A 20955-nucleotide genomic window follows, 5' to 3' on the forward strand; every position below is an offset into this window, starting at 1 on the left:
TGGATTGATTTTAAAACCTGCATTAGAATTTCACTTCTCTCTCTCTACATGTGTAAAGTGTGAGTCCTTTCACCGTAGAAAAAAGGTTTCCAACTAAAGCAGGAGTCAACTTGTGTAAACGTCACTGGAAAATGAAAACAATCTTTCTCTGAGGTTTTTTCAAGCTTTTCTACAAGTGGAAAGGCTTAAGCCACCTGTCTCATTGATATTGAGAAGGTGAACACAATCAAACAGGTGGACAACAGGTGCTGCCTGTTGCCTTCTAAATGAGCCCATGAAGGGAAAAGCCAAAACTGTGGTCCTACCTCATGTGGACAATACCAGTTTGGTGATGGTTTATACATAAATCCTCTTCTCACTATATTTACCATCCTATAAACTATTCTATGATGCCGCACTGAAAACATTTTTATCAAACGGTCTACATACAAGCAAGTTAACTGCAAATATAGAAATGTTATTTGGGAGATTATCCTTTAAGCAAAATATAGGATAGCTATAAATTCAGGAGAGCCTTCAGGCACTTGTTAAATAAATTACTGGATGAACATACTAGCTAGATTAGCTAAAACAAAAGTTAAACCTTGGGATAAAATGTAATCAACCATCCCAGTTTGTAGAGAGTCACCCTGAACCAAATTGGTGTCTTATTAACAAACACCTTGGTGTCATATTGATCAAATATATAATGATAGTTTGGTTTTAAGACCACTGCATCACTATTAAAAGTAAGGGTACCATTCAGATCTAAACCACATGAATTAATGTGACTGATCACGGAGAAATGCAAGTCACAGTTTGGAGTCTCAGAATTTAGGGCTCTAGCCTAGTTCAGTCTCTCCAGCTACCAAATACAACCCATCTCGTAAAGGAGGTCAAGAAAAGAAACTGAGGTCCTAAAATAACTATACAATATAGACATATTAGAATGACCCAGATATTGTCACCTGAATAATGTTAAGCTTTAGCATGAGTTCGGCAAATACCTTTGAATGTCATTTTTTCTACATTTTAATTCTGCCTTAAAAATTTATTCTAAATCATTTATGTAAGGAATAGATCAAAAGACTTTTGAATTATTCTATAATTTATCATTCTCATAATGACAGATTTTCTCATAATTGAAGATAAGCACTTCTGCTAAATCCATTTTTATCCTACTTCATTTAATCATTCCTTTAACATGTAATTACTGGGTATACATTATGTCAATTACTGAGTTAGGAATTAAGGATTCCCTAGAGGCAATATACTAAAAGCCCAAAGGTTAACAATGTTTTTTTTTTTACCTTCATTCAAGAAATATTCATTTAGCACCTATTATACACACAGCCCTGGTGGGTATTAATCACTCTGGTTCACATTTTTAATAGCATAAGATTTATATTTAAAACATTAACAATCTGATATGTAAAACTCTAACATAAGAGGTTCAGTGTGTCATGCAACTAATAAGTCATTACTGGTGTGACAGGGGCGGGGAGTCAGCAGGATCAGTTAAGCAGCACAGTTCCTCTTTTACATTAAACAGCCCTTGAAATGCATGGTGTTCTACAGCTAATAGCTCTTATCTATGTCAGGTACTACAGTCTTCTGAATCATTACAAAAAATGAAACCATAATCAGAGAAGACTTTAATAGTCTTATACGCTACACACATCATACTGGATAGTCCATAAGTCATTATCAACCAGAATACATGTGCCATTTTCTTACCATGCCACAAGAAGTTATTAAAATTTAGAAATCGCTCCCTTTTTTCTTTTTTTAAAAGAAATTAAGTGTATCATGCACCTACTTAAAAAGAGCATGCACAGCTCAAATCTGTCACTTGAAATAACAGTGACGTACAACGATAACAGTACCTTCGTGGTATCTGTTACACTATGCATATACGAATATACTACTATTACTTATTATATTGTACATAAAATGACGCTGAGCCATGTCTTATAAAACAATACTGAATGCTCATTCTTTCTTACAGGTTGTAATCCTGGCAAGGCAGAGATATAGCTAGATTAGACAAAGAGACAGACAGATATATTATTTGCACTTTACAGATGAGAAAACTAAAGCTGAGAAGGTCAAGTGGCTTGCCCATGGCCAGAGCGAGGGATAAGTCAAGGTCTGACTGGCTATATGCTACACAGAGCTGTCCCCTGTCATATCAGAGATTTAGAATGTTACTCTGATTTGCTTGGAGGACAGGACAATTCTCACTCTGGAAACTCAGATGAATGCAGCGTAAAGCATGGCTTTTATGCAGTCATCTGGCATTAAGGTGAACATCAGAAAATTCACATTAACAACATGACTATTGAAAATGTTACTGCCATCCGTCTGTGGTCAGTAATGCTGGCATTCTTTAGTTTAACTGAGGTCAATTTTATCTGTGAGGGACAAGCGCCATAAATCAAGTTCCTAAGCACTAAGGACACTGCTTTCAAGTATAGCTTTGTTTCCCACCAAAAAAGTTCTCTGTGGCGCGAGTGCTACCTACCTTCCCACTCTCTGTTTGGGCTCTTGGGGGCGCCACGCGGGCTCGCAGAACCCCTGCGCTCCAGGTCCATCTGCTCCTGCCTCTGCCGCTGCTCCTCCAGAAGCGCTGACTCATGCATGGCTTTGATGTGTCGCTGGTAGAGGGCGAAGCCGCTCACTGGAGTTCCAATCGGTATGTTACATGGGGTGCAGGAAACCTACAGGAAGAAGAAAATCTAAATACGCCCAATGACCAGCAAAACAGTAATTACCATCTGTGGCAAGTAATGCTTCTTTCTGTAATATGACTGCTTGAAGTGATTTTATCATTTTTTAATCAAATCTTCAAGCATAATGCTTAAAATGCTAAACAATTACTTTCAGATCTGAACACAAAATAAATCCCAAAGTTGTGGTAAGAGAAATCAAAACAGAAATCACAATATTTCCATTTGCTTTTAAATCACGATGTTGAGTCCCTAGTGGCTCAGGCTTGGGTCCCACCCTCCTCTCTGCCCTCTCACAGGTGCTCGCACCCACTTCTATGTATTTAAATGTCATCTGTATGTTAACGGCTCATAAACTTCTATTTCTAATACATTTTCCTGCAAGTTCCATACTCACAGACTGCCTACCTAACAACTCCACTTGGATATCTCAAAGCACCTCAAAACTTATATTCAAAACGGAACTTTTCATTTGCTAAACTCAATGCTTCTCCTACAGCAATCTCCATCATACGAAACAGAACCACAGCAGCTTAAGCCAGAAACCTGGCAGCCACACTGGACTCCATCTCCTCTCTTCCTATAACCAATTCATTATCATACCAATTCTCTTCAGGATGGAAATGAAACGTCACCTCTTCAGACAGGCCGTCCCTAACCATCCAAAACATACTGCAAACCCCCTCCCTCTCTTTCACAGCACACAGCACTCACCACAATTTGCAATTAGATGCTTGTTTTCTCTGCTTCTTTTCTGTCCCTCCCACTTCATGAAGGAACCCAAGCTGCTTTGTCCAACACTAAATAAACAGCCCCTAACTCAGTCCATCACTTGATGAACACAAAAGAGTCCTGGGAATAGAAGAGATCTGACTCTTTCAGAACCTGTTATCTAAAGACTTCCAGAGTTTTCTCCACTGCCGTAAGTAGGATTTTTCACTGCACCCATAACACACACATAATTTTCTTGCCTTTGTGCTTTGGCTTATATGTAAACATGGCTTTCCTCCTTTTGCTATAAAGCAAAATGAACTGTTTTGGTCCAACCAAAACATTATTTCCTACATGGAGTCTTCTTTAAGTGTCTCTTTAAGAAGGAAGCTCTCCTTCCTTTGAATCACCCATAGTATATTTTTCAAACTAAGAGAGCATCATATTTTAATTCTTTAAAATTTTTATTATGATTTTTTTCTATGTCTTATTATCAAGACCAATCTCTAAATTTTCTGAAGTCAGAGATCATGATATTCCACACAGCATTAAAAATGTTATCTTGAACTAGGCAGACAATCAATAAATGTCCATTTGGGTAAATCAATGAATGAGCAAATGCTTAATGATTTTTTTGGTTAGCCTATTTATCATAAGCACACACTTAGGGCTTCCCTGGTGGTGCAGTCGTTAAGAATCTGCCTGCCAATACAGGGGACACGAGTTCGAGCCCTGGTCTGGGAGGATCCCCATGTCGCGGAGCAACTAAGCCTGTGCGCCACAACTACTGAGCCTGCGCTCTAGAGCCCGAAAGCCACAACTACTGAAGCCCACGCACCTAGAGCCTGTGCTCTGCAACAAGAGAAGCCACCGCAATGAGAAGCCTGAGCCCTGCAACAAAGAGTAGCCCCCGCTCACTGCAACTAGAGAAAGCCCGCATGCAGCAGCGAAGACCCAATGCAGCCAAAAATTAAATAAATGAATAAATAAACTTATTTTTTAAAAAAAGCACACACTTAACTTTTACATATTGTCATGTGAGACGAAATAAATTTTTATTCTCTGAAATAAAGCAAGAGCTAGAACATAACTAAGTAAAAGATCAATACCCAAGACTGGAATTCAGGATCAAAAGGTAGTCAAACTCACAGAGATTAATAAGGTAAAATGTAAATAAAACTAGATTTGGAACTGTATACTAAAGTTAACCATAACCTCTATAATTTATTCTAAATATTCAAAACCCAGTTATATATTTATTCTACTATTGTCTTATAGCAAAACAAAACAAACACAGAACTTACAAACATTTATGGCTAGAGCACTATATTTCTCTTTTTTCCTTAATTGGAAATGACCATTTCAATCAATTATCACAATGAATCCATTTGAAAAAGCAATGTATCCAACAGATGAATGGATAAATAAAATGTGGTCTATACAACAGTCTTAAAATGGAAGAAGAATTGGATATGTGTTACAACATGGATTAATCTTGAGGACATTATGCTGAGTGAAATAAACCAGCCACAAAAAACCAAATATTTACTGTATGAGTCCACTTATGTAAATAGCCAAATTGATAAAACGGAAAGTAGAAAGGTGGTTACCAGGGGCTGGGGGAAGTGGGGGAAGGAGAGTGATGGTTAAATGGATATACTTAACCCTACTGAACACTTAAAAAAGAGTTCAGACGGTAAATTTTATGTTATGTGACTTTTTACCACAATTTTTTTAAAAAAACAAGCACTGATTAAAGAAGAGAAGAAATGTCTCTAAAGGTTTTTGTTTTCAACACCTCTTACTCACATTGAAAACTTACCATTGGCGGGATGACAGCAGCTCGATGCTGAAGCTGTGGCAGATCCAGTGGATTTGGTTTTATTGGGGACGAGACCAGTATAGATCCAGTGGGGTTTAACAATGAAGGTTTTGAATCCATAGGAAACATTCTGCAAATGCAATTTAAAATGATAAATTAATATATTCTTATTTAAAACTTTAAACATACAATCACCATAATTCCTTTTAAGTTAACATGTACACACACACACTCACACACACACTCACACACACACATCACATTAACTTTGCATATTTCAACAGTCAGGAAAAAAATCTACAGTGCTAATTTTCTAGGTAAAGAAGCCTAACGTTGCTTTATAGGTTGAAATTTATCTGAATTTAATCATCTGCATCTAACCAACAGAACAGTCTGAACAAGGGCCATTATAAAAAGTTAGGTCCTAATTTATCATTAACATAGGTTACAAACTATGTTACCTGTAACAGAATGTTTCTCTAGGATCACAGAGTATTTTTTTAAAACATCTGAATAAACCACCATCATTTTAAAACCAAGAATCTCACCCAAAATCCACACTTCTGGTTTCTCATGAAAAATGGGAAGAAATGGCACCGCAGAGGCAGCACTCCCATGCAACAGCGGGCTGAACTCGCAGGGCTGCCCTCCCCACCCAGCCCGTGCTCCCCAGTCACAGCCCTGCCATCTCACACTCCACCAGCTTTACTCATTTTCAGGACATACACTTGAGTTTAGGACACCCAACGTATGAACTGGGGAAATTACATCAATACCTTACAGGTTCCATCATATTTCCCAGTGTTGTCAGTTACTGGGGAAAGATGAACATTTTCAAAGGTATAAATTGGTAAGAAAATTAGAATGTGTAAAAGAAAACAATTTACATATTACACAAAGAATAAAGATAATATTAAAGATATAGAAGACAACTGAAAGTGTTATTTTGATAGTTTGGAAGTGAAGTAAACTTTAGAGTATCATCCAGAGACCACTATATATTTATAAGGAATTTCAGAATTTCACGATTATTGTCACGGTCATCTCTTAGGATGCTCCTCTCCTGTAAGATTACTGCCATCCTAATTTTTCCTTCATTTATAAATTTATAAATAAGTTACTGATTATAAAAAAAAAGTTACTGGGCTTCCCTGGTGGCGCAGTAGTTGAGAGTCCGCCTGCCGATGCAGGGGACGCGGGTTCGTGCCCCGGTCCAGGAAGATCCCACATGCCGCGGAGCGGCTGGGCCCGTAAGCCATGGCCGCTGAGCCTGCGCTCCGCAACAGGAAAGGCCACAACAGTGAGAGGCCCGCGTAACGCAAAAAAAAAAAAAAAAAAAAAAAGTTACTGAAACTAGCAGTGTGAAACACAGGTAACTCTTATTTTAGTTGAAATATTTCAATAAAGCATGCGTAAAAAGGACCACACAGCTTGAATCCATTGATGTTTACTCTAAAGCCTGGGACAATTAAAATCTAGATTACTGTGACATGAGAAGAAAAGAGGGCTAGAATCTTCAATTTTCTGCAAAACCAACGGTTAAGTAGGAGCCCTATATTATTTCAATTCTTGTTGATTAAAATTCTAGTATCTACCATATAAAAACCTCTTTGGAGAAACCATCACTGTTATGTTCAATATTATTCTAGTACCAAGTCTCATTCTAGAATACGTAAGATGCACAATATACTGGATATGGACTGAAAGCACAGTGACACCAGGACACACTATGGAAACTGAGCTCTGAGCAGAACCTGGCTATCTCCTGAGAGCCTCTTTCTTATTAAAAAGGGGAAAAAAACAAAAACAAAAACCAGAAGTGGATTGGATTTCTGGTTAAACGACGTTTTAGTCTAATTCATTTCTAGAATTTGCACCAATCCAACATTATACTGTGATTCTAGGTGAGTCCATTGCTTTCAAGGAAAAGGAAACACCCAGGAAATTAAATATATTAAAGAAGTTGGCATCTACTCCTGCAAAATATGTATTTTTACAGTAATTTTTATAAAAACCATTAAGATTATATTTGCATATTATTAATTTGACTAAAAGTACTTATAAGGTAATTTGTATTGTACCTGATATTTTGAATTACAAATATGAATAACCTACAGTTTTAACTGATACAAAAAAGTGATCGTTATATAATGACCACTAAGTTAAATCTTGATTACGCTTTCTAACACACTTTCACTCCAGCTCCCATCTTCGCCCTCAGCATCTCTCACATGTCATGTGCAGGCCCCCAGGCCTGGCTTGAGGCTGCTCGGTCTGGGGGCAAAGCTGGAGCCAGCGCCCCCCACACCTCCACTTTCACCACCACGTCACACGGCTCTGCCACAGAAGCGGCTCAGGCCACAGCTCTGTGAGCTGACAGCCCCTTCTCTGCTATCATAATATGGCACACACGTAACAAGTGATACAGAAAGAAATTAAAACCTTTCTCATTGAAGAATAATGATCACACAATTCTCTTTGGTTACTTAATCAGGGGAACAGCATCAGAACCCAACACTAAAAGCAGACAGAAGGACTTCCCTGGTGGCGCAGGGGTTAAGAATCCGCCTGCCAATGCAGGGGACACGAGTTCGAGCCTTGACCCAGGAAGATCCCACATGTCGCGGAGCAACTAAGCCCATGCGCCACAACTACCGAGCCTGTGCTCTAGAGCCCACGAGCCACAACTACTGAAGCCTGCGCGCCTAGAGCCCGTGCTCCGCATCAAGAGAAGCCACCGCAATGAGAAGCCCGTGCACCACGACCAAGAGTAGCCCCCGCTCGCCACAACTAGAGAAAGCCCGCACACAGCAACGAAGACCCAATGCAGCCATAAATAAATAAATAATTTTTTAAAAAAACAAATAAAAGCAGACAGACTCTCTCACTTGCCAGTATTTCTACAGGAGTAACCTCAGCAGCCAGCACCGCCCTGGGGTTCAGTCTGCAACCAAGAGAGTAAAGAGCAGGAGGAGGTCAAGGAGGGAGCCTCACCGCTGCCTCTCGGGTTCCCCGTCCACATCCTCGTCGGCACTGCATGTGGCACTGGAGTCGTGGTCAGAGGGGAGCTCGGGCCTCGGGGCGCTCATCTGCTGGGCCACCCCTAGGTCGTCGCCTCCAGGCTCCGGCTTCTCGCTGCCTCTCTCCAGATCTCTGTCTTTGGGGTCCCCTTCGACTCTGGATGGACTGCTTTCTGGCATTTCCACGTCCGCAGCATCAGCCTTGGTGGCCGAGGGGAGGTCCAGAGCAGAAGTGCCTTCAGCCCCGCACTCCCTGTGCCCCACGTCCATCGGCTCTGCTGTGTCCACTGCCACGCTGTCGTTCGCCTGGGTCTCCACACTGGCATCCTCGGCTGCTTCTGTGCTCGGAACTGCCGGCGACGGAGAGGCCCTGGGCACGGGGTCGGGCGTGGTCCCCCGAGGAGGCGCGTTTTCAGTGCTGTCTTCGCCGGGCTTGACAGCTTCAACTGGTGAAGGAGAAGGAGCACTTTCTGTACCAGAACTATTTTCAGCACCTTGAAGATAATGGTACAGCATAAAAATCTGATAGTGAACAGCGTCCGCTAGTGACAGCAGCCACGCCTGAAAGTACTCGTTCAGGATGAACTATCCTCCTCTGATGACCTCACTGAAGTATTAGAGCCATTGGGAAAACTAAAGTTGTTTCATAAGTAGAGTATGAAAGGGAAACATCAAACTGTCTTGGCCTTCAGAAACTGAAGCATAAAAGCTTTTAATGTCTAAAAATAATCCATATGAAATTTGAAAAACAAAGGAAGATAGAAAAACAAAACTAAACAAAAAACATTCCCATAAATGATAACGTTCTGGTTTATTTCTACCAGCCTGTTTCTGTGCTTTTCTTTTTACCCAGGAGAGCTAACACTAGAACAGCACCATCCAATAGTAACATAATGCACATTACATCTGTAATTTTAATTTTTCTGGTGGCCATGTTAAAAAAGTAAAAAGAGAGACAGATAAAATTAACTTCAACAATAGACCTTATTTAATCCAGTATGTGCAAAATATTATCATTTTAAATGTAACCAATATAGAAACCTAGCAATAAGAGGTTTTACCTTTTTTGGTACTAAGTCTTCAAAATCTGATTGTATTTCACATTTTCAGCACATCTCAATTTGGACTACAGTCGTCCCCTGGTGTCTGCAGACCAACCCCCCATGCCCCCACCACGGACACCAAAATCCACGGATGCTCAGGTACCTGATGTAAAACAGCAGCATGTGCATATATAACCTAATCCTCCCGTATCCTTTAAATCATCTATAGATTACTTACAATTACTTGTAATATGTAATACAATACTGTGTAAATGCTGTGTAAATAGCTGTAAATACAACGTAAATGCTATGTAAAGAGTTGCCACTCTGTGGAATTTTGCTTTTGGGAACTTTCCGGAATTTTTTTCTGAATATTTTCCACCCACGGTTGAACTGCAGGACCCTCAGACAGAGGGAAGACTGTAATCACATTTCAAGAACTCAATTGCCACATGTGTGTCTAGTGGCTACCACATTAGACAACAAAGCTCTAGAACAATATCACATAGATTTTTTAACACTGGTCTTTCCCATCGTTTGTACCATTTCATAAATATACTTTTAATGCGTTTTGACATCTTTACCCAGATTACCTCAAAGGAATCACAAATTCACTATATCCTACTCTGGACAAGTATTCAACTCTCCCAAGTCCTAACTCAAGTTCTTTTTTAGTGTTTAGTATCCAACAAACAAACCAGGAACCTAGGAGTCACCTTTTAAAACACTCCTCTCATTTGTCCCCATATCCTGCCTCGATGAGTCTCACAGATCTTCTCTCTAAAAATATCCCTCAAATCCAGCCATTTCTGTTCAACTTCACAACTGCCACTCAACTCCAAAACCGACTCTTCTGACCACCACCCCAGACCATTCTCTACAACAAGGCCAGAGTGAGTTTAAAAGCCAAATTTTACCAAAACTCACTCACACAACTCACTCACACTCTCTCCCCCTCACTGCTCCCAGGATAAAGTTCCAAACTCCTGAGCGTGGCCTTGCTGCAAGCGTCCAGCCTCATCTCGAGCCCTGCATTCTCTGTGTCCCATATCACTGGCCTTCTTTCAGTTCTGTGAATGCCCCATGCGTCCGCTACCACATACTTCATACATTCTGAACGGCTTTCACCTACTTTTCCCCCTTTGGATATTAGATCAAATACCGCATGCTTAAAAACAAAAAAAAAAAACCCACATGCTTAAAAAAAGTCTTCTATCATTTCCTTAACAAAGTTGAATTTTGCTACTATGGCTCTTACGGCACATGTCCTGATTACAGTTACAATTTTACATTTATTCACAATTATTTGATTCCTTGCTGTTGCTCTCACTAGGCTGTAAATACCATTAAGGGCAAGGATCATATATTTTGCTTATCAGTTAAGTCCTAGAGACAAGCACAAGGCCGGGTGCCTGGCACAGAGCAGACTCAAACATTTACTGAAGTAAGAAGTGAATGAATGGCTGTGAATGTGTCTTTAAATTTACTTCACCTTTCCTCTATTAGTGGATCCTTGGGCTACTTCCAACTTGACACTGCTATAAATAGTTACACAGAGATGTTCACTTCAAGTTAAGTTTTCAATTATTTTCTTAAAATAGACTAGAAGACAACATAAAACTTTAAATCTCCCTAAAATGAATACACATATCTCCAATGAGAATCCCAGCGGTTTGTAAGAAAACTTCTTAAACTACGCAGACCAATTTATAATTTATATGAAAAAATAAGTCCCTGAGAAAATCCAAGAAAATTAGAAAAAGCATTAGCGTGAGAGAGACTTGATTTATATTTTATAAGGTTCACTCTGGCTGTTCTTTGAAAGAAAAAAACATAATGGAGCGAACAGCAGCAAGCAGACCCATCCAGAGGCCACCAGAGGTGACAGGGGCTCGGAAGCAGGGTGGCAGCAGTGGAGGGAGGCGGATGTGACGAGAGTCTAAATAATGCATCTAAAGACAAGTGAGCAACCCTTGCTGATGGCCCACATGTGGGGTATGAGAGAGAGCTGGCATCATTTACGGACCGAGGGAGAGACTCGAGGGAAAGCAGGCTGTAGTGGTGGGGAAACACAAGTCAGCTCTGGATGTTAACTCTTAGGTATCCAAGTAGAGATGTTAAATAGGCAGTTAGATGTATGAGCCTGGATTCAGATGAGACTTCAAGTCTCAAAAATAAAAACAAAATCAAAAGACAAAAGCTCAGAAGAGCACCTCACAGGTAGTAAGGTCTCAATATACAGCAGCAATTACTATTAGTGAAAGATGCTACCAAAATGCTGAAAGGCCAACAAAAAGCCCGACTTCATCCTCATTTCTATACATATGGTGATGGAAAGCCTCAAACCCAAGGACAAATGAACAAGTCATTTCTCTTCCACATACAGGAGGACATGTTAGTGATTACACAGATGATATCATCTGACATAAGCACTTTTTCAGTTATTTTCTTCTTCCAAGCCACAAAAGAGTAGGAATATTTCCAAGGCACAGCGCTTCACCAAGCACTAGCCAAATGTGAGTGCCTTTTTTTCTCTCCCCCACCAAAACACCGTAAGGAACGATTTAGAACAAGAACACATCCAGATTCTGGTAAGGTTTTGGTCTTTCTGATTTAACTCATCTAGTCACAAAAGACACTCCAACGGCTAGAGGCGTGTCTCAGGAAGCCAGACACGGAGGCTCTGCTTTCAGCAGACGCCTCCCCTCTCCCGTGGGCAAGAGCCCGACCCCACAACCAACAGGAGGTCTGCAGGGTCTCCGGAAGCTGGGCAGTGAGACGGGGCATAGCTCGTGGACACCACAGTGTACTTTCTTTTCTCCGGCACTTTCCAAATGAAATTAAGTCAAAGGAAATGAAGATCCCACAATTCTAGGGGCAAGTTCATTTCCTATTAATAGGAAACTATTCTAGATGTCACGACACAAGCATATGTATAAATGGGCATGACGTGACCATGCTACCCCACACTAGAGCCGATGGAAACAGGATTTTAATACCTCACTTAACCTTAATCACCTTATCTGACAATTTGAAAAAAGCTTCACACTAAGACAAAGTAACAGGAGAGAAACAGAAGGAAAAAAGTCACTTTCTGGTGCTCAGTTTTTAGGAATCTGTTAGCCCATGCATGGATAGGCTTCGCTGTTCTGAAATAAACATGTGTATGACAAATAGGCTTGGCCCTTCTTATGAACTGAATCGTGTCCCCCTGCCCCCAAAATTTATGTTAAAGCCCTAACCCTCAATGTGACTGTATTTGCAGATAATGACCTTAAGGAGGTAATTAAGGTTAAATGAGGTCTAAGAGTGGGGCCCTAATCCAAAAGATAAATTTCTATTGTTTAAGCCGCCCAGTCTGTGAAATACAGGCTTCATGTACATTTATAACCCAGGGAATACTGGCTACCAGCTACAAACCTATTAACAAACTCTGGGGCTTCCCTGGTGGCGCAGTGGTTGAGAGTCCGCCTGCCGATGCAGGGGACATGGGTTCGTGCCCCGGTCCGGGAGGATTCCACATGCCGTGGAGCGGCTGGGCCCGTGAGCCATGGCCACTGAGCCTGCGTGTCCGGAGCCTATGCTCCGCAACGGGAGAGGCCACAGCAGTGAGAGGCCCGCGTACCGCAAAATAAATAAATAAATAAAAAATAAATAAAATTAACAAACTCTGAGGACCTCTTTCAAAGTGTCAGACACACCCTCCCCGCCAACTGTCTGCAGGACCCTCATTCTACCCCAGGATGAGCCTACTCCAACGGTCTCTTTACTTTTGTAACAGCTGCCTCATTTTTCACAAAACCTCACAGAATAAAGTTTACTGTTCAAAGCCAAAACCCATTTCAAGACAAATTTTAAGCTGAAAACCCAGTAACGACAACTTGTAGAAAAAAAATAATAAAACAAAATGTAAAACTCCTGGAAGTTGTAGAACCTCTTAAGCTTAAAATATAGGAGCCTACAAAAGAAAATGTAAATAGCTCTAATTACCTGCAAAGTTTAAACTCTGGTAATTTAAAGATAAAACAAAACAAAAAGCAAATGAGATGGAGGGAATATTTGCATACATAAAAACATGAACATGTTTAAGATATAATATATAAAGAGCTACTGAAATCACTGTGAAAATCCCCACTTTAGAAGAGGAGAGTTTTCAAAAGAAATCCAAGGCAACTTTGAAAGTAATGTAAACTGAAATAAATTAGGTAACTTTTTTAATTAGGAAAAAAATCAAGAAAATAGTTGCTTTTTCAGGAAGTTGTCATTAATTTGTTCAAGTGACAAAAAGGATTTTATTAAGTTTTTTGGGCTGACGTTTTTTTCTGCCAGTGCCTCTGGGTCATTAATACTTTTTACGTGAAAACATCAATATGACATGTGTAAGCTTTGTAAACACTGAAATAAATCAAGCTCAATGGAATAAAATAAAAAGGGAAATGTAACTGATGATACCGACTGAACCAATACGTGTGGCAACGATCCAGACACACAGACATTTTACTGATGTTGGCACTTAGTGTCTGAGGCAGGACCACCATCTTCAAGATCTTTTGGATGTAGCACCTGGGCCGTCTTAGGAGCTACATAAATAAATATGTGCTGAGTGAACGAATAAATGCATTGTGTTCACGTTTCCTTAATGAAGCAATTCCTAGATAGTCAAATGACCAAGGTACACGTCACACATCTGGGCCAGCAGAAGCCACAACCAGATGGAAGATCTGAGATACCTTCACTGTCCTCGGGATTTTCCTCTTCGTTGGAGGCTTCGATGTCCTCGTCCTCCTGAGCAGAAACGGTGGAAGCTACACTTTCACACTGAGACACATCTCGCTCTTCACGAGGCTTCCGTGAGGCCTAAAGGAGTGAAAATATTGCTATTTGGGATTTAAGTAACTAAAAGGAAAGAAACAAACCTTCTCACACCTGAGGTGAGGCAGAACACTGGCACGCACACACCAGACCAGCAGGCTGCGTGTCCAACAAGCACTCTGGCTGGAGTGCAGTCACCTCGGGGATCCACTAACGGGCCTTTTGTGCAGGTGGATGGATGGCTTTCATCAAACTGATCAAAAGTTATGTCCGAGCCGTTTTTGGAACTACTCATCGCTATACATGTACAAATAGCCAAAACCCACAAAACTCCTGCTTTTTATTTTCATATATTTATTTTCTAATAAAAAATAACACGTTGGAATGTGGAAGACAGAAAAGTATGTTAAGAAAAGTAAGAACTGCTCATAATTCTAGCAGCTAGAGATTCTAGGTATACTGCTGCATTTCCTTTCAGTCTTTTACATGCATATACGTCTGTATAAATGTTTATGTACACATGTGAACAAAACAGGATGGCCCTACGTAGTTATATATCCTATCTTTTTTTTAACAATATAATCATGAACTACACACACACCTACTTTACAAATGCTTCAAGGTTACTGCTTTTATTAATGATCCCATTAAAACACTCTACCAATATATATTTCAAATTTTCCTATTTCAAGGCATTCAGGTTGTTAATAATGCTGCAATAGCCTTCCTTCACTAGCATTAAGAATTATATGATTTCATAGGCAACAACTCATAGTTGTTACTGAATTTCTTTTACTATTAATGAGAACAAATACCTTTTTTTTTTTTAATAGGATTTTCCCTTCTGAAAACTACATGTTTACGTAAAATTGTTCATTCTTCTACTGGGGTCACTTGTCTGTAAGTGTATGTGTTTATATAGGTAAATGTAAGGCGTTAGCCATTTACTGTACTATCTCTAGGGTCCCGGCCCTGGCAGTCCTCTGTTCTGTGCCTCCTACAGACCCTGCACATCACCAGGCAGCAGCTGCCAGCCTCTCCCAGGGAGAGATTCCTCAGAGGTAACACATAACAGATTCCTATTACCACACCCCAACTGTGAAAAATTACCAATACTCTTATTCTCGTTTCTTCTTATTCTTAGTTTAGATATGAATATGCTATTTAGGATCCAACCTAAAGCATTAATTAAGTCAAGAGAAAAATCCATTTTCTGACATCAGAGTAATAGAACTAGATGAAATTCTGAAGACCAAAAACAAACCCATCCTTATGTTCTGAGCAAGAACACAGGGAAGACTCCTCTGGTACATTTTCTAAAAAGCCTTCAGAAGGTTCCATGAATGCTCTATTTTTGAGCATTAGCTAATAGCTGCTCTGTGCGTTTTCTCAGTGCCCCACCTGTACCCTCCTCTGGCAGCATCCACCCATTCTGCGGGGCGCTGTCCTGGACGGCTGCAGAAGAGACAGCAATTCACCATGACGGCGACATCCCTCTCCTCACACGCAGTGAGCTACTGCACCTCCAGACCCCTGCTTCATTATATGAGAGTATTCGTTTTAAACGGAAATGTAACACCTATAAATCTTCCACTGAGTTTTAACAGGTATTAGACATTTTGTCATTTTTTCCTGAAATCTTTTTAAAAAGGATAAAATGCTCTACTCAAGGTTAGTTGCAACGTGAAATCTGAAACGTATCGATACACTTCTGGTACTCTATTAAGATGCATTCCTCTATCTTGTACTTTGGTGTATTAAAGAACATTTTATGGATCTTTTATCCATACCCAACATACACTGTGACATCATGAGTTGGTCACTTGGAAAATGAGTTAGAGAGATTTTTAAAATTTGGATACATTTCATTACATATCAAAATATCACATTAGTTATTATTACCACTAATCTCATCAGAAAAGTCTGAGTACTGTGAAGATGTTAATTAAGCTCACGGTGAGAGATACACACTTCCCAAAATTCTAATTTTTGCCTGAAAGCTGGAAATTTAAAAGTGGCAACAAATACTAATGGTTGTTTTCTTTCAAGACAGCCTCATTCATTTTCAAGAAGATGTCTGCAAAATATTCAGGTCTGAAAAACCATATCTGTTCTGTCATTCTTTTAATTAAAAATAACATTCCATGGAAGGGGGGGGTGCCTAGTTCAGCTTGGAACTCAAATGACACAAGAGTGCCTTCCCTTGAGACCCACGGCTCACCAGGACCGGGCAGAGGGCTCTCTGCACCCTCCCACCGTCAAACAGATGTGTGTAAGGCTCAAGATTTACCAAAGCCAATTTTCAGTTGCTTCATCAAGGGCATTCTTAAGTGAAACTGCCATTTACAAAACACAGCTGCAACTGCTTGGAGATGAAGAGCGTGCTGAGCGTGGCGGTGCCCGGTGGCGCCCGGTTCTGCTAAGGCACCAGCACTCTCACTCACAGCTGCTTTGACACCACGGATGCAAATGTCCGGACAGTGGAAAAAGGAAACATCTGAATATTTTTATGAAAATTCTTTGACTTCACGGAACCCTCAAAGAGCTCTGTGAACTCTGAGAACACTGGAACTTCCTGGTTAAGGAATTTTCAATAATCTTTCAATAATTTTCAAAACTTGCTGGTTTTTAGTTTTTACCCCATGGAATCTTTCTGAGAAAATGTTTTTTTAATATGACAAATCAACTCAATCAACACGGTAAACACAACTAAAGTTTTCAATTCAAACTCCAAAATGCTTATATTTTTCAAATCCAGCCCACAGAAACTCAAAAGTACTGAATCGCCATTAGTACCAACAGAAATTTTACTCCTTATCAGTAAATAAACAAATCGTCAACTTGTGCCAAGAAACCAGCATTTCCCTTTACAGGTAAACACAAATAAAAATACAAGATACGCTGATTCACTTTGTTATACAGCAGAAACTAACACAACACTGTAAAGCAATTATACTCCAATAAAGATGTTAAAAAAAAATACAAGATACAAAAAAGTTTCCTTCAAAGCCAATCTCTGAAGCTCAAAAACAAAAACTAAGTAAAAAACAGTAAGTAAAAGACTCACCACCCCTGATATACTCACTTTCTGTTTATGCTGCTGCAAGAGGTTGTCAAGATTGTGTCGTCTCTTATAGTTAAAATAGAAGTTTTTACATTGGGCTTCACTTTTAGTCCCCACCATTTTGGCAATCGCTGCCCAGTTACGACCATGTTCTACTAGACCTGGATTTTAAAAACAGACCAAACATTAACCGAGGAGCCACCTGATAAAGCAACAAGAAAAATGATAAAATCAACTTAATTCACTGCATTCACAATCATTAACACTAAAAGTGTTTTTTCAATTATTTATCGATATACTTCAATGCTTGCTGAAATGTGATTCACACAAAACTCATTAACAGCTCTATTTTTCTACCCAAAGTTAAAACATGCTCATCAATGGAAGAACTCAACCTTATCCTTGTTATATATCTCCCAGAAGACTAGGACAATGCTGGACACACAGTAAGAGCCCAAACACTGTAAACTGAGTGATTAGGTACAGTACTTCTAAATCTTTGGAAACAGTATATCAATACAAAGTTAATAAGGTAATCAAACGTAAGTGATTAACACAAAGTAAAGATATACTTAAGGTTCCATTTATAATCAGCATGTCTTCAGTCCATTCCCAATCAAGGATGCCCTCAAAAATATTAACCAGTTTTTTTTCCTTTTAGACCTGTTGTAATACAATACATCACAGGAACCTACTCAATCTGACATTTCTTCCAACAAATGACGCACGTATGCACACAGATACATATGTGAAACGAGTATGGATATATAAATGCATAAATACAGAGAGATATTTTAGACATAGGTGTATCCAAGCAGGAAGTTCTAGTACAAATTCATTAATTTATGGGAAAACATCAATTTCCCAAGGTTAACACCAGTAGCTTCCTTAACAATGATAACTGGAAGATCATCTCCAGATCCTGCTGACATCTGACTATAAAAGCTGGAAGGAGTGGTGCCTGAGCAGTCACGTGCTAGGACGTGCACCTGACAAAAGCACGCTGTGGCAGAGCTGACACCTAACTACTCCACTGTGACGCTGGGACAGTCAGATGACAGTAATACACGGAAGCATGACAGTCACAGATGCGCTAACCATGGCAATAAACTTCAAACAAAAATATTTTGAAGACAGAACACTCTAAACTGCTGTATTTTTGGTAAGGTTGTTTTATATGATTCTTAAATGCATTACTCATTATCAGCTAAACAGAAAATAAATCTGAAACATGTCACTAAAAGTTCAAGCTATTTGCAATAATTTCTCTTTAGAACTACAAGGTAAATCCTTAACCCTGAAAAGAGCTGGCTAATCTTTCTCAAAATCAGCTTACTTAAAAAATAATTTTTTATTTATAAACCAATTATCTATCCTTTTAGAAATTTTAGTTCAATCTCAAACTGTGTGACATTTATAAGAAACAACAGAAGAACACAAGATCCGTAAAGTTCCAGAGTAAGATGAAGGCCACACAGCTAGCAAAGTGTCAGAAGCAGAATTCAAACCTTCATCTGTCTGGCTACAAAGTCCATGCTCTCTCCTCTGAATCATTTTATAATCAAACTTAGCCTTACTAAATGCAAACTGAGAAAGTATTTATCATTCTATTAAATGCAACTTTTAAATAGAGAGTTTTTATATCAAATACCTTCCAAAACTTTAATAGCATTTAATCACAACTATTCTGGAAAACTGAAAGTAGCTTACTTGCTCTCTAATAAGACATTCAAAACAAAATGAGAGAGAAAAATTCCTCAGAAGTGGGCCTCTTAAACAAGGCACACTGGGGCACCTTACAGGGCACCACACCATCAAAAAGAACTCTTGGGCTTCCCTGGTGGCGCAGTGGTTGAGGGTCCGCCTGCCGATGCAGGGGACACGGGTTCGTGCCCCGGTCCGGGAGGATCCCACGTGCCGTGGAGCAGCTGGGCCTGTGAGTCATGGCCACTGAGCCTGCGCATCCAGAGCCTGTGCTCCGCAACGGGAGAGGCCACAGCAGTGAGAGGCCCGCGTACCGCAAAAAAAAAAAAAAAAAAAGAACTCTTAAGTGTACTTCTAAATTCTACTTACCATTGTGGAAGAACGAACTCTTTTTTTTCAATTAAATAGAAATTAGTTCCATCTCACTCATTACCAATAACCCTAAAAACAAACAAACAAACCTGAACTACTATCATTTACCTTTTTTAGCAACTTCCATTTCTTCTTCTGTCCATCGAGAGGTTTCTACAGGTTCTGTAGAAACTGAAATAAAGACAGAACCCAATAAGCCAGAGAAAAATGAAGTCCTTCATTCATAGACTATATGGTACCAACCGTATAATCTACAGCCTAAATATTTATCTGACATAAAGCCACTTTAAAGCATTAGGTGAAAGAAACTATGGAAATAGGATGGTATCAGCCTCTCCTCTACTGTAATAGAGGGGAAAATCCCACACTCCTCAGTACCATGGTCTTTCTCAACATTCTTTAACATTCCATCCATGTCCACATGTTTGAATGCGGTGCCTCCCCACTTCCTAGAGCTCCATCCCTTCTCTCCTGAAGTGTCAAAAGAAGCAGCCGCCCTTCTGCTTCCTGCCCAGGCAGGCGCAGTCCTCTCCTGTTCTCTGAACCCCCATCTCCCCCGAACTCCTGGAAGTCCCTGTGTTCATCCTCAGTGCCTGAAATCTAGCAAACAGATGGATCACAAACTGAACACTTTCTCCTTTACTTTAGAAAATTGAGACTCTCAGGCCTAAAATGAGCTCCTGCTATATTCTCCTTCTCAATTAACATTACTACCATCCACCCAGTCACTCCAATTATTATCAGGATCTTCAGACTAATTTTTGAAGCCTTAGACTAATTTTTAAATCTTTCCATCCATCTACCACTCACATGCAATGATGTATGTCAATTCTGGTCTCCTGAATACACCCCCTCGCTGCCTGGACCACTGAATGCATAAGGATGCCCTTCTAGCTGGTCCCTCAGCCTCCAGCCCTTACCCCAAACACACCTCCTCCACACTGTCACCAGAGTTATCTTTCTAAGACACCAATCTAATCACAACACTCCTCTGTTTAAAAACCTCTGTAGGCTCCCTACTTTGTAAGCAAAGCAGTTCAGACAAAGCCCACCATGATCTGCCCCCATCTGCTTGTCCAATTGTTTCCTTCACTTCATTCCTGTTATTTCCAAAACTTGCAATTTCTTTCATACTTCATGTTATGATAAACTTGGTACCACTGAACCACCAATGATGGTACTCATCATTAATATGATCCCATTATAAACTAATGAAGACAGTCTTTAATAAGAAAGAGAAAAATGCGTGTACTCTTAGACCCAGTATTCCCTTGTCTAAGAATTTATTTCCATGAAAACTAATTTAACAGAAAGAAAATGCTATGCGAATAAAGATTTTTTTTTCATTAAAGTGCTATCCATATTAGTTTTAAAGGCGGGAGGAGATGAAAGTGAAAATGAAGCCATTGAAAGTGAAAATGAAGATCACTTAGAAAGTAGAAAACATTCATGACATGTGCCCAGTTAGAACATCAGGAAACAAGGTGGCACGCACACTAGGATTACAACACAGGAAAAAGAAAAACAGCTGTATTAGGTAGTAAGGTTGGGGCTCATGTTCTCTTTCGAAAGACTTTGATATTAAAGTCCAACAAATTTAGGGCTTCCCTGGTGGTGCAGTGGTTGAGAATCAGCCTGCCAATGCAGGGGACACGGGTTCAAGCCCTGGTCCGGGAAGATTCCCACATGCCACAGAGCA

At 39.9% G+C, this 20955-nt stretch overlaps 1 protein-coding gene across 14 annotated transcripts in view; it reads right to left on the bottom strand.

Moving 5' to 3' along the window:
• NCOR1 (nuclear receptor corepressor 1) overlaps window positions 1-20955 on the bottom strand; it is a 142049-nt gene that overhangs the window by 38306 nt on the left and 82788 nt on the right. For all 14 annotated transcript variants that reach the window (XM_019944107.3, XM_019944112.3, XM_019944119.3 and 11 more), the window contains 6 exons: window positions 19365-19427; window positions 17202-17341; window positions 14035-14161; window positions 8236-8755; window positions 5242-5371; window positions 2504-2699 (listed from right to left, as the gene is read on the bottom strand). In XM_019944107.3, coding sequence (XP_019799666.1) covers window positions 2504-2699; window positions 5242-5371; window positions 8236-8755; window positions 14035-14161; window positions 17202-17341; window positions 19365-19427 — 1176 coding nt within the window. The remainder of the gene's footprint in view (window positions 1-2503; window positions 2700-5241; window positions 5372-8235; window positions 8756-14034; window positions 14162-17201; window positions 17342-19364; window positions 19428-20955) is intronic.

The sequence above is a fragment of the Tursiops truncatus genome, chromosome 20, assembly GCF_011762595.2.
Source record: "Tursiops truncatus isolate mTurTru1 chromosome 20, mTurTru1.mat.Y, whole genome shotgun sequence".
Lineage (NCBI taxonomy): Eukaryota > Metazoa > Chordata > Mammalia > Artiodactyla > Delphinidae > Tursiops > Tursiops truncatus.